The sequence below is a fragment of the Urocitellus parryii genome, chromosome 1, assembly GCF_045843805.1.
Source record: "Urocitellus parryii isolate mUroPar1 chromosome 1, mUroPar1.hap1, whole genome shotgun sequence".
Lineage (NCBI taxonomy): Eukaryota > Metazoa > Chordata > Mammalia > Rodentia > Sciuridae > Urocitellus > Urocitellus parryii.
In genome coordinates, this window is record NC_135531.1 from 263,666,192 (window position 1) to 263,679,671 (window position 13,480).

Consider the following 13,480-nt stretch of genomic DNA (forward strand, 5'->3'; position numbering starts at 1 on the left):
TGTCATGTGATTTCATCTTACATAAATAATGATAAAATAAAACAAGCTATTTTTTGGTGCTGCTGGGAGATGCAAGATTGGAAATGCTAGCATATACCATATATTCTCCAGGGGTACAGCTTCATGCTTCTCTCAGGTGTGGCCAGGCTGTACTTCATATAAGTTATAATAAAGTTACAAAAGTAGTTCATTTAAGCAGACATGCTAAACTTTCTGTCTCCAAAAAGAGTTTTGTCTCTTAAACTCCTTGGAACTTTAAAAGATGACTAGGGTCTTTTCTCCTATCAGACTCTCCTAGCTCAAAAAATTTCTGGAAATAATAGGATGGGCCCTCTTTCATAAAGATGGTTAACTGTCCACCAAAACTTCACACTGCCCTCCTCAGTACAGAGTCACCATTAAGCAGGAATGACATTTTCCCAGTCCTTTGTATTTAGGAAGGACCAGGTAACTAGTACTGAATGTGAACATGAATCAGTATTAAAGAGAAAGTGGGAGGTGGGCTGACTTATTTATATTCTCTTTTATTTTCTATTAGCTGAATGTAAAAGACTTAAAAGCCCTAGAGGACTATGGAGCTACCGGATGGAAGGAACTTGAGTCCTTGAATCACTGTGTGAGGGAGAATCTCCCACTGCTCAGGAACGTCTACTGAGTTAAGCCACTGACAATTATATACCTTTAGTGCCAGGGTAGGGGCCAAAAGAGAAGACCAGTTTGTGACTTGATGGCATTTTCATGTAGTCCCCAAAATGTATTAACTGTCTTGAGTGTCTGTCTACCTTATTTATTAGATTCGGGCCATTTCTAATCACAAACCTCCATCAGTGGACAGATATGCCACTTCTGGATCTGTCCTGTACCAAGAACTGTCCCTGAGATATGTTCCTAAAATATTTTGAGCTTTGTCAGCACAACTGGAATAAGTGAAGTGCCCCACCATGGTGTCTCCTTTGAACTGGATAGTGATCACTTGGCATGTCTGCGTATGAATTAATCACCTTCATCCTCTGAGTATCCAACAGCTCTGCTGTGGAGAGAGGTGGTCCTGCATAGGAAGACCTGGGGGTTAGAATATGAGTTAAATTAATCCAGAAAACTGTATAAACTGCATGCAGGTAATACAGCATGGACTGAGCATCATCTTGCCCATTTATGGGGATGACGTTTCTCATGTCTGGCCTGATATTATTGGGAATCCCCCACAGCCACAGTAGCTGGCCTTTGAGAGCCCTGCTGTCCACTCACAATGAATGCAGTTTCTAAATCCTAGGATGTCAGACCTGGAAGGACCCTGGAGATTATTGGGTTCAACCCTCTCATTTTATAGATGAGGAAACCACTTGTAGACAGAGGTTAACTTGCCCAAGGTCACCACGGTTGTTAGTGGCTAATCTGGTCTTCCTAGTTTTCCTGCACCAGGTTGCCTCTGCCATATTTTCAAATAAAATTGATAGACTTGATAGGTGGGGTAATTTTTAGCTGAAAGGATGGAAGAAAGGAAGGAATCTTTGTGGTATACATGTGTATCTTTTTAGTTAATGTGAAGTCAGGTTTGAAAAAAAAATGTTTTCACAATCCTGCTGTCCTTCCCACTTGCTATAGAGTGAGATTTAAATCTCTTTATCTCAGAGGACAGAGACCAAGCATCTCTCCATCACTGGAAAGAGCCTCAAGGGACCTCATACACAGAGGAAGCCTTCAAAAAAGATGTTTCCATAGTTTTGTTGACTACCATCTTCCACTGTTTTAAAGTTTTAAAGTAATTCAGAAACATCCCTCTCCTTCCTTCTCCTGGAGTGAAAAGCTTACAAGTGAAAAACAGACATGATAACAATGAGGCCCTCATTTTTACAGTGTTGAAATTTTGATGACCGACCTCTTAGGTCTGCAGAGTAAAAAATGTATGTATGCTTTTTGGTGCCAAAGCCCTTAATTAATTTGCCCTTGTTAAATCCTAATAACTTGACTCACTGGAGCAGAGAGTGCCCCATTTGTTCCCTGTCAGCCTTCTGGCCACAGCAGACAACATCACTAGAGATGATGAAGTAGGAGGCAGGTGGAACAAGGCCATTAGATGTAATCAGATTTTGGTGAGGGGATGCAGGTGAGGGACCCAAGAACCCTCAAGGGAACACAATTCTCCCAATAAGAACAGACTCTTCATTAGGTGAGGACACGGGGTCAGGCTAGGTCTCTCTTTAGGCTGTGATTGGATTTAGGTCGTCGTTTTTGGCAAGCCTTTGTCCAGTACCCTGGTCAGGGAGAATGGACCCTGCTCCAGTGCCTCTTGGTCTGGTCATTGATATTTTGAGGGCTGACCCCTTATATATGCCATTTTCCTCTCAACAATCTTCTGAGGATGTTGTTATCATCCCATTTCAAAGATGAGAAAAGGGAAGCAGAGAGAGGTTGGGTAAATCACTCATGGTTACAAGATTAGTGAGAAACTGAGTGAGATGTGGCCCCTGGCCCTAGACTATTCTGTAGCACCACTTCTACCTGTTTGGAACCCACCACTCTGAGTTTGGTCAAATCTATTTTTCTCATTCTCTGTCTCCATCCAGCCCTTAAATGTTTAATGTCCTCAGTTCTTTGTCCCTAGCCACCCTACTCCTACAAATATCATTTCATCAAAACATACAGCTTCAAGGACTTCTTACTATTTGGCCTCAAAAACCTGTCTGCAGGTCTAATCAACCTGCTGACAGAAAGCTGGGAATGCACTACAGATTCTTATCCCTCCCTTATCACCTCCCCCATTTCCCATTGGTCACCAGCCCTCACCAGAACTGGCCTGATGCCCTCAACATCTTCCTCATCAAAGGAGGGAACCCCCTGGGTTCTATGGCAGGCCCACTCCTTTTCTTCCCCCACAGAGATAACTCTCCTGGCACTGCCTTCTCCTCTCTGCAGCCCATAATATACTCCATGTGTCTTGTTTCTCTCTACTGCAAACTCTTGGATGAGGAACTGGTTCTTGCCTCTCTGCCTAGATTTTAAGCTTAAGATGGTCATTTTGTTTTGTGGCCTTTGCCAGAGACATACCCCTTGGATCCTCTTTGTTCTGCCCACTGCTCACTCCTCACGCTCAGCTGTTGTGCCTAATCTCCACTCAAGCCAGAACCCTGGGGCTCCCACTCTCTTGGAAGGGGTCCACATCCTAGCTGCATCTCAAGGTCACCCCTACACTTCTATCCGTCTGCCACAGCACTGCATCTCTTTGCTTCCTGCTTGGACTATTATAGGCGTTTCCCAACTGGTCTCTCCTATCTTCAGTCTGTTTAGCTCTGATCCATTGTCCCCCCAGTTACCAGCATTATAGGTTTAAAACACACATCTGATCAAACTTCTTTCTGTGTAAAACTTTATCAATGCTTCCCCACCCTCATCAGGGTAAAGTCTGAGTTCTTAACACATGATTCATGACTCTGGAATTCAGCCTCTGCCAACCTCCCAACTTGTTGCCCATTGCCAACCTCCCACCCTGGTGCATGCACTGAGACACACAAACCCATCAGAAGTTTCCTGAGCATTTTTTGTTCACCCTGTCTGTTCTATACTCCCTCTGCCTGGAGTGTTCTCCCTCCTCTATATAAACTTAATCATTGGAAACTACTTTTAAGGATAGGGTTTCTTTCTTTGACAAGCTTCCTGTGACTCCCCCTAGAGAAAGTTGATTGCTCTCTGTTCTGCCAGGTAAAACCTCTGTCTTGTGATGTAATTTTAGACAGTGAGCTCCTTGTAGGCAAGGGAGTGTAAGGCAGCTATAAATGTTACTGAATGGATGGATGTGACCATGCTAGTCCCTCTGACTCAAATTCTTTATCCCATTTTCACTCATCCTGTGTTTGGACCTCAGTTACAGCTCTTGCCTGAGGACCAGTTTTTGCCTCCTCCACCTTCCTCATGAAACATAAGCTCCTCAAGAGTAGACTACTCTCTTATTTGAGTGTGTATTACCAGGGCCCTTTTGAGTCCAATGTCTTAACAACTCAGCCATCACATCCACTGCCAGGGCCCTTTCTATATATTTTTTTGTTTGTTTGAGATAGGGTCTCTCTATATTGCCTGAGCTAGTCTTGAACTTTATGGGCTCAAAACACCCTCCTACTTCAGCACCCTGAGTAACAGGAACCACAGGCACAAACCAATATGCTGGCTTTCAACAAATATTCTTGAATGAATGGATGGATTTCCCAAGTTCTTGGTAAGCAGTAGACTTAGCTTTCTGGACCCCAAGTACCTTTCAACACCAGATAAGCCATCCAAATTTCATCTCAATTTCTCAAGCCTCTTTGTCAGTTGGCATCAAAATAGCACTGATCCAAAAGGAGGTGTGACAATGGTTAACCTCCTGAACCCTGAACACAAGACAGGAGCAGCTGGGGTTCACTCAAGTTCTGATTGCTACATGCAATTACTGGGCCAACTTCTCTCCTCCCGCCTCTACCCACGCTCTCCTCTGTTACAGCAGTGCATGGGTTGGGGGTATCCTTTGATTGCAGGAGGCAACTTCACAGAGCACTCAGAGATAAAATTGGCATAAAAAGTGCCCTGGAATTGGAGCCAGAGGTTCTTGATCCCATCCTCAGCTCCACCATTTGCTTAGTGGCATGACCTAGAGAACAACAGCTTTAAGCCTTTCCTCTCCTGTTAAACATGGGTCATAATACTTACCCTGCTTATCTTTTAGGATTGTTGTATCCTTCATCATTTTCTTGTAGGAATTTTGTAGTTCATTCTGTCCTCAACAATTTATATTGGCTTTCATAGTGACATGCATTGGTACGGAAATTTAGAACTCTAAGCCAAGAGATGCTTTATCTATAGGAGAAGCTTGTATCGCTAAATGCCCAACCCTCTTACATGACCAAGTTCAGAGCCATTAACCTCAAACCCGGAGGTGTGCTGCAACAAGTAGGGAACCCAGACCTTCCTGGCAACCATTTTAGGGTTATTGCTATGACGGGGTCTTCTTGACCACTGGTCGTTCTGGAAGTCACCAGGGAAGACAGCTGATATGTTTCCTGAGCCGCGAGCAGGCCATGTTCCAGCCTCTGCATCCTCTTGGCTTCATGGTAGATAGTATCTGCTGTTAGCTCCTGGTAGAGTTCACCTCAGAGTCCTACCAACTCTTGTGATCTCTCCCTTGGTATACAACTCCAATAGAAAAGATATATATTTATTATATTTTAAGAATTCATCAAAAGAAGCCATTTTATGTTTACTCAAATTCTTTTCTATCTGTGGCCATTTAGCCAATTTGAGGAATAGATAAATTGCTCCTGATACCTGCAAAAATAAAGTCCATAGAATCATAACAGCAGATGGTTTTATTCCTCTTCTCTGGTTCAGCCTTTTGAGCTAATACAGAGCTAGACTCATCTTCTTGTCTCTTGGTGATAATTATCCAGGTGCTGAATTGCTCCACCACCCAAGGAGTTTGTGTCTATGGATAAGGATTCTTTCACTCAACATTTTTCAACTAACATTTCCAGGCATACCTGGAAACTTTGCTCAATTGGACCTACACCTACCTGATGGCTGTCATCTCCTTGTTCTTGAGCCCTGGGCAGGGTGTGGAGTGCAACAAGAACTCCCCTGCAGAGGTAAGCTTGACATGCCACCTTACATTTCTCTCAGTGACTCCAATGCCCAATGTGCTCTCTAGCGGACCTTGAGGATCTGAATGTTCAGTTGAAATAAAATCTCTAGTGGGCATAGCAGTCTCTGCTGGATTATTCCCCCAGAAAGTCCCTTATTCTCACTTGTATAGTGCTATGTGTTTTTACTCTACTGGTCAGAACACTGAAGAAGAGAGAATAACTGCTACTAGAATTTACCCTTCAGAAACATCATTGTCACCATGGGTCATTGTCAACATCATTATTATTACCATTATCACAACTACCACAAGAATCTGTGGGTTCTGACTACAGCCTGTCATCTCCTACTCCCTTCTCTAGGCCACATATCACAGAGAGTATCTGCTGTATCACTCTCTGTTTTATTTCATCTCCTAGCATTTTCTCCTATGGACAGACAGTTCTAGGAAAACACAAAGCTGAGAGTCTCACTTTGCTGCCTGACTCAGTCTAAGATAGACATGCCACCTTACATTTAGTCTCAGAGTTTAGTCTCAGAGTTTCAGCCCTAAAGGCGGAAAGAATAGTCCTTGCTCCTAGGGACATGCTCTGAAATGGAATTAACTCCAATTATAACTAATAAAGTTATAATTGGATTTAATTCCATTTATACATCAATCTATTATCTGATTTTTTTGGTGAGGTCACCAAAAGCTGTTAGGGTCCCTATGTGTTCCCTTCCTACCCCATGGCTATTTCCAAACTGTCACTGGATTATCTGAGCAGAGTGGATAGAGTATATGGCTTTGTGTCCTGGGAAATTATTCTTTCCTAAAAGCAGGGAAGAGGAGAAATAATGTGAGAACTCTCAGTGTTCATCCCAGAAAATAAAGGACTCAGTGTCACATGCATACCAGAAGAGAAAGAGTTAGTGAAATAGAAATTGGCTGGAGGGAAAGCAGGCAGGGAGAGAGGAGCAAAACAAGAGACAGAGGAGGAAGTAGTGGCATGGAACCCTGCTCAGAGAGATGCTGGGAGCAAGAGAGACCAGAGCCCCATATAGGCCAAAGCAGGAGTGCTATGGCTCAGAGCCCCAGGGAGGTGGCTCCCTCTATAAAAGAGGGTCAGGTATACTTGAAGTCATAGGTGGCATCTGTAAGTATCACATAAAGGAAGCCTTGAGACTCCTGATACCTGATGTAAGAGGGCCAATGGAAAGAAAACTGGACTATGAGTCAACCTTGCTTCTAAGCTCAGCCAAGTACCTTGAACTGATTACTTCACTTCTCTGAACCCCATGTCTCTCAGTTGCAAAACAAGAGAGTTGTTCTGGTTGACTGCATAGTCTCTTCTATGTTCAGAGCAGACCTGTAATCTGTAGCACTATAAGCAGTAGACAGTATTTATGTTCATCTCTCTCAGCCACACTGTCCCTGGGTGAGGAGAAGCATACTTCTCTGCCCTACAACCCTATTGACATTGGGCTTTTTGGTGGCTGCATTGGCCATTGAGCTGTCTGCAGAAGGGATGGTATTCTAGTTATAAACAGAAGCTTTGAGAAAATTTCCACCAATCCTCTTGTACTTCTGCACTTGGCTAGAAGAGCACATCTTAATCTTAGTAGTCTTAGCTCCTTTAGCCCAGGTCCCAACATGAGTAGACACTGGGAGTGGGCCTGAATGCAATGCACAGCCAGCAGCTAAACCGAGTCAAGCTCAGCAGAGTCTCTCTCTTTTTAATTTTTTTAAGTGAGTCAATCACTCTCTCTCTCTCTCTCTCTCTCTCTCTCTGTCTCTCTCTCTCTCACTCTCTCTCTCTCTCTTTCTCTCTCTCTCTCGTTGTAGATGGACACAATACCTTTATCTATCTATCTATCTATTTATTTATTTATTTTTATATGGTGCTGAGGATCAAACCCAGTGCCTCATATGTGCTGGTGAGTGCTCTACCACTGAGCTACAACACCAACCCACCAGCAGAGTCTTAACTACCTCACAAACCCATGAATGGGAAATGTTTGTTGAAGAAACTGTGATTTGAGGGAATTTTTTTGTTACTGCAGCCAAACCTAACTAATACACTACATGACATGAAAATCACAGAAGCACACCTCAGGAACAGACCTAATGTCTACCTGAAGGAGAAAACTAATACACTACATGACAGGAAAGTCATAGAAGCACACCTCAGGAACAGGCCTAATGTCTACCTGAAAGAGAATGAAGGGCAGCTGGAGGAGCCCCCACAGGAAGCCCTTCTACTGTTCTCACCTCCATGCCAGAGCTGCCATAATCCTCCATATGGAGACACCTGGCTTTTGGCATTAACAACCCAGACCTCAGCAGGAGTAGGGAGAGAGTTTTATGGGATGGGAAAGTAGATTTGAATGCATCAATGTCAAATTCCTCCCTATTCATAGTCTTTTCTTTTCCACAGTCCTTCACACCTGGGCTGTCTGTTTCTCTCACTGCATACAGGCCATAATTACAAGGCTCTTGAACTTGGGGTTGATATATTGATTTCGTTAGCATAGAGAGGCAGAAAGATGGCTTAGATAAATTCACAAGTTCTAGCATCACTGGTCTGCAGCTGTTGCTATCAGTATGCCAGTCTTTTAGTCTTTCTGATTCCTAATATTAAAGAACCCCAAAGAAACTCACATCAACATTATCCTAGCCAAATTCTAACTAATAGATGTTTTCCTGCCAAACAGAGAAGCAGAGTGTATTTAATATAATACACACACTAGTGCCCAGAGAAGACAATCATGGAATGCTAATGCTTCCAGTCCTGTTGCATAGGGGATACCAAGCATTCCAGGTTGGGAGGTATAGCCAGGACTTACTCATGCTTCATTTCACTCAGAAAAGCCAGGGCCCTTCTCTAACTCCTCAGTTGCTTGGACCAATCCTTTGAGGTTGACAGCCATAATTATCTATTGGGACAAAAAGGACCTAGCCCTCCACTAGTCATGGTAGAAGAGAAAAGGAACATGACAGGGTAAGAGAAGAAGCAAGAAGTAAAGTAATGGATTCCAAATTCTTCCAAAACACCGAAGCTTTTTAAACAAAATCTTTCCTGAAACAGAAATATATGTAAATAGATAAAAGTACAAAAGCTCAGGGTAAAGCAGTGGTGAGGATTCAGAACCTGTCTGTGTAGCATTCTATTTCCTTCTTTCAAATATGGTTTCTGGAGCTGTGTATGAAACCCCAGAACTACACACAGATTGAAAACCACTGGACTGGAAAAATTTAGGGCATTGGAGTAGGATTATATAAACTAGGGGAGGAGTGAGACAAATACCATGACAGCTATTTCTGAGCATTTTGCTGGGAAGAAAATGGAATTGTATAGACATCCCTTGTCATGGCAGGGCAGCCAAGGGGCACATAACAGAGAAGAGGCTTTCCACAGCCTGCCTGAGGCAGATGGACTGACCAACTGACCTCTCAAATCTTACCTGCAAGCCTCCTTATCCCTGTCTTTAGCTGGGCAAGACAGATTTACTTGAGTATGTTTTGATCTTTCTTCCCTGTCCTGCTTCCTCCCTCTCCTATATCAGCTGTGGCCTCTCCTGAGCTCACAGGTCTTGAACTTGGAGCCATTTCTGCTTTGGCTTCCCAGGGGATGGGATCCTGAGGGTTCTGGCTACCTGATCAACACATGGCTCCCCACCTCCCTTGAAGACAAGCCCACAGACCCACCTATGCACACCACGTCCATGAAGCCATACATCCCGTAGCAGATCTGGAAGAGGAGGTCTTGGCGCTGCCATTTTGCTGAGGGACTGAAGGTCGACCAGATGAGCCAAGAGATACTGGCGATGAGGAAGAGGGAACCCAAGATGGCGGCCGCAATCTGAACCTTCTCGATGACTGTCAGAGAGATAGCCTGCCACTGGGAAGGAGAGAGTGGCAGGTTAGCTGTTGCTTGGATGCCCTTACCCATTTTAATCCTTCTTCCATCTTCTGCTCTAACAGCTCACCTCTGATATTGGATTTAAATTAGAGCTTCTCAACTTGTACTACAATGAATATTTTTGCAATTTTACATTGTACTTTTGATGCAGAAGAAAACCACATCCCATGAAATGATCACAAATTTTGTAAGGAGAGAGTTCTGGGCAGGCATAGCTAAGAAGAAGATCCTTATATATTTTATTATTAAACAGACAGAGAAATGGGAAGGAGAAAAAGAAAATAGACTAAGTGTGGATGGTGATTCAGGGCCTCAGAATCTTCTTTTCAGAGCAACACAGTTTATTTTCCCACAAATAGGTTTTGAAAGGGAGCAGGTCTCTCTCCTGCCTGTTTTGTTTCTACAACACCATCCTGCATGCCATTTAATATACACGCTAGAGATTACCAATTCAATAGGTAGGGAGAAAACAGGATATGGGGGAGAAATAAGAAAAATAGTTTATAATTTACTGAATGTATATTAATACTGATATTTCTTTTTCTTTTACAGAAAAAGTACTGTACTTATAGCAGTACTGATGGATGAATTGAAGGGTGTGGGTGAGTTTCAGCTTTGGAATTTTATTATTCCACAGCAGGTCCAGGGAGTACTTGCTTAAATAAGCCAAGAGTTGGATTTCAGTTTGGGGCTTATTTATTTATGTTGTCACTCAACGACTATGTGTTAAGTAACTTCCATGTGTCTGGCCACTGTTCTAGGTGCCAGAGATAAAGTATTAGGCTAAAACAAGGTTACACCCCATCCCACCCAATGAAGCTCACAGTCTAGGAAGCATAGACAGCCCTATGAATTTACAACTATGATTCATCTCGGGTAAAAAAGCAAGTACATGGTATTGGGAAAGCCTGTGATAGGGCATTTGGCTTCCCATAGGATGATGCTTGAACTGAGTAGGAGTTTACTAGGCAAATAGAGGAAGAAAGAATATCCCAAGCAGAGGAAAGAGCATGTGCAAAGGCCCTGTTCAGAAGAAAGCACAATACGTAGGAAAACCTGGATGGAGATCAGAGTGAATGGAGGGGAGGAAGCAAGAGACTGAGGTGAGACAATGGCGAAAGGGAAGACCATGCAGAGTCTTGTAAAATGTGTACAGATCTAGGACTTTGCCTAAGAGTACATGTAATGCATGAATGGTTTTTAGGTATAGCTGACAGGATCAGATTTGGGAAGGTGGAGGCAAGGAGATCTCCTGATTAGAGGGGTATGTATAGTGCCCTACTGGGAATACCCCCAGGATGCATTGCCATCTGAGCAAGAGGACAGGCCCAGCTCCTGTGAACAGGGAGCCCTCACCTTGCCTTCAACGACCTGGAACAGGCATTGGCCAGTGGCCTCCTGAGAAATCGTAACCATTGGGAAACATTGAACTTGCTAGTCTAAATGTAGGACATTGGCCTTGACCTTTAATGATAGAGATAGCATCCCATTACAGGGAATTGGGCCTTTAAACTTTCCACTGCATCTCCCAGCCTAGGGTTACACAAAACAAAGGAGATTTCCAGAAGATGGGCCTATCACATAGACTTCTCTTGTGAACAACAAATGCTTTCCCCAGGGTCTGCCCCACTGCCTAGAGGGAGAGCTCCTGAGTGAGCATTTCCTGTTTACCATTGAGGCATCATTAAACCTCAACTTGTTCTATTCCTCTAGACTTCAAGAGCCCCAAATATAGAGGCAAAAAAAATCTTCCTCATCTCTGACCTCTTCTACCACCCCTAAGTCACCTGCAGAACCTAGGAGCCTAACAGGGCTCCTGACCTCAGTGTGAAGCATGATGAAGGAACAGATTGGGGTGCTATGGGTAAGAACTCTCCTCCTATGCCTTCCATGTGACACCCCACAGAGACGTGGGGGAAGCCACTCCAAGGAGAGAGCTCTGAAATCTCAAAGGAAGGCTGGGAGGGGGAGAGGGTGTCAGTGGTACGGGCTCTGCTTCACCAGACACCTGCAACTTTGAAACCTCTGTCCAAAGATTCTGACCCTGATATCATGAGTCTTCTCCATCTCCATTCCTGCCCTGCTGCACAAGTGAATAGAGAGACCAAGGGCTAGAGCAGGAAGACCGTATATATAACAGATAGGGGTGTGGAGTAGGGGTCAGATGACCTGATTCTAGCTGAGCTCTGTTCAGACTTGCTGAGTGTGAGTGAGAAGCCAATAAGTCATGAAGACTATCAATTTTCTTTCTATAAAAATAGAAATAATTGGTCCTTCTTGCTTTCTAGAGTATCGTGAGGGTTAAACGAAAAAACTGTCAAGCCAGTGTATTGTTTCAGCAAAAACAGATAAGCCTGTTAAGACAGTTGTAGTCCTCAGGGTGCATGGGCACTCTGGGGACAGGTTAAGAGCCTGAGCCCAGGAGTATCTTCAGATAGCAACCCTGCTCTACCACTTAATTACTATGCAAACTTGGGAAGACCATCAAATCCCTCTGTGCCTCCATTGTCTCATCTGTAAATTGGGAATAACAGTACCCACTTCACTGGGTTGTTTTCAGGATTGAATTAGGCAATATATATGAATATTTAGAACACTGACTAGCACCTAATAAGCACTAACTACATGTTAATTAATATACTATAGTCCCCCCCTTATCCAAGGGGAGTACAATCTGAGACCTCCAGTGGATATCTGAAACCTCAGCAGGTACTGAATTCTATATACAAGCACTATGTGTGATATCACAACAGTTGTTCTGATGACTGAGGCAGTTACTAAGTAACTAACAGGTAGGTAACATATTCAGTGTAAATACTCTGGACAAAGGGATGCTTCATGTCCCAGGCAGGATGGAGCAGGACAGCATGAGATTTCATCATGCTACTCAGAATGGGATGCAATTTAAAACTTATGAATTATTTATTTCTGGAATTTTCCATTTAAAATTTTTGGACTGCAGTTGGCCATGGTTAACTGAAACCACAGAAAGGAAAATCATGGAGAAGGGAGGTCTGCTATAATTGCAGTTTAGGTGTAGCAGCCATGGAGACTTGAGACCCACAAGGTATGCTGTGACTCCTTTCCTATGGATAATCTGGCTGGAAACATTGCTTTCAGAGAGACAGTCACTGAGGTACTGCTGCATGCTGAATAGTGGTGCTATTTCCTATAGCTTTGTATGTGGCACGGACCAGGAGCTGAGAGACCCAGGAGACCTAGAAGGAACATGACCCTCAGAGAGCAGACCCTTTGCTCTGCTTGCTTGTGATCAGAGCTGCCAGCCCCATCCTGTTCTCCAGATGATCCTGCCAGTTTGTGGGTGCAGAGGTTGTCCACTGAGGCTGAGGAGGCAGCGGTCTCATATGTGGATAGGCCAGAGGAGACCAGGTCACATAAGTGGGACAGTTTGGGCCACTACCACACAACACAACTTCCAGTCCAACTACTTCTTCTGCGAAAGGGAAACAGCATTTACTGAGCACACACCAATGCTAAGAACCAGCAGAACCAGCAGAACCAGAGGGGTCATCAAGGTCCAGAAACTCACAACTGAAGGCAGGGTAGTAACTTGAGAATGGATTAATAGGCCATTACTGCCAATGCTTCCACTTGCTTATTGGACTTCCATGATGAGAATAAGCTGTTCTTTTTCACCCTTAGGAAAAGGCTATTCCTGAATGGCTTTTCATTATATGAGCTAGGGGTGGAGCCAAGAGGGGGGTACTTTGTGCTGGGCTGATGAACTTGGGATCTGACCTTTCTTGAGGCTTGAGTCAGCTGCAAAGGAAGGGGTGGTTAATGCACTCAGACCTCCGCCAGCACCCAGAGGACGTGGAATCAGCTGTCTTGTGACACTGCTATTTTAAGACACTTCAAGATTTTGAAGCAAATGGCTGAAGATGGGAGCAGTGGCAGGGAGGGGCACCTCTCATTCTGACCCTGTGGCTCACCATTAAGAGCTGAGGTGC

The 13,480-nt window shown here is 43.9% G+C and overlaps 1 protein-coding gene across 1 annotated transcript in view; it reads right to left on the minus strand.

The window, feature by feature from the left end:
* Nucleotides 1-13,480, minus strand: part of Marchf4 (membrane associated ring-CH-type finger 4) — a 100,343-nt gene that overhangs the window by 10,379 nt on the left and 76,484 nt on the right. Inside the window, exon 3 of the mRNA XM_026402364.2 lies at nucleotides 9,296-9,488. Within this exon, the coding sequence (XP_026258149.2) occupies nucleotides 9,296-9,488 (193 nt within the window). The remainder of the gene's footprint in view (nucleotides 1-9,295; nucleotides 9,489-13,480) is intronic.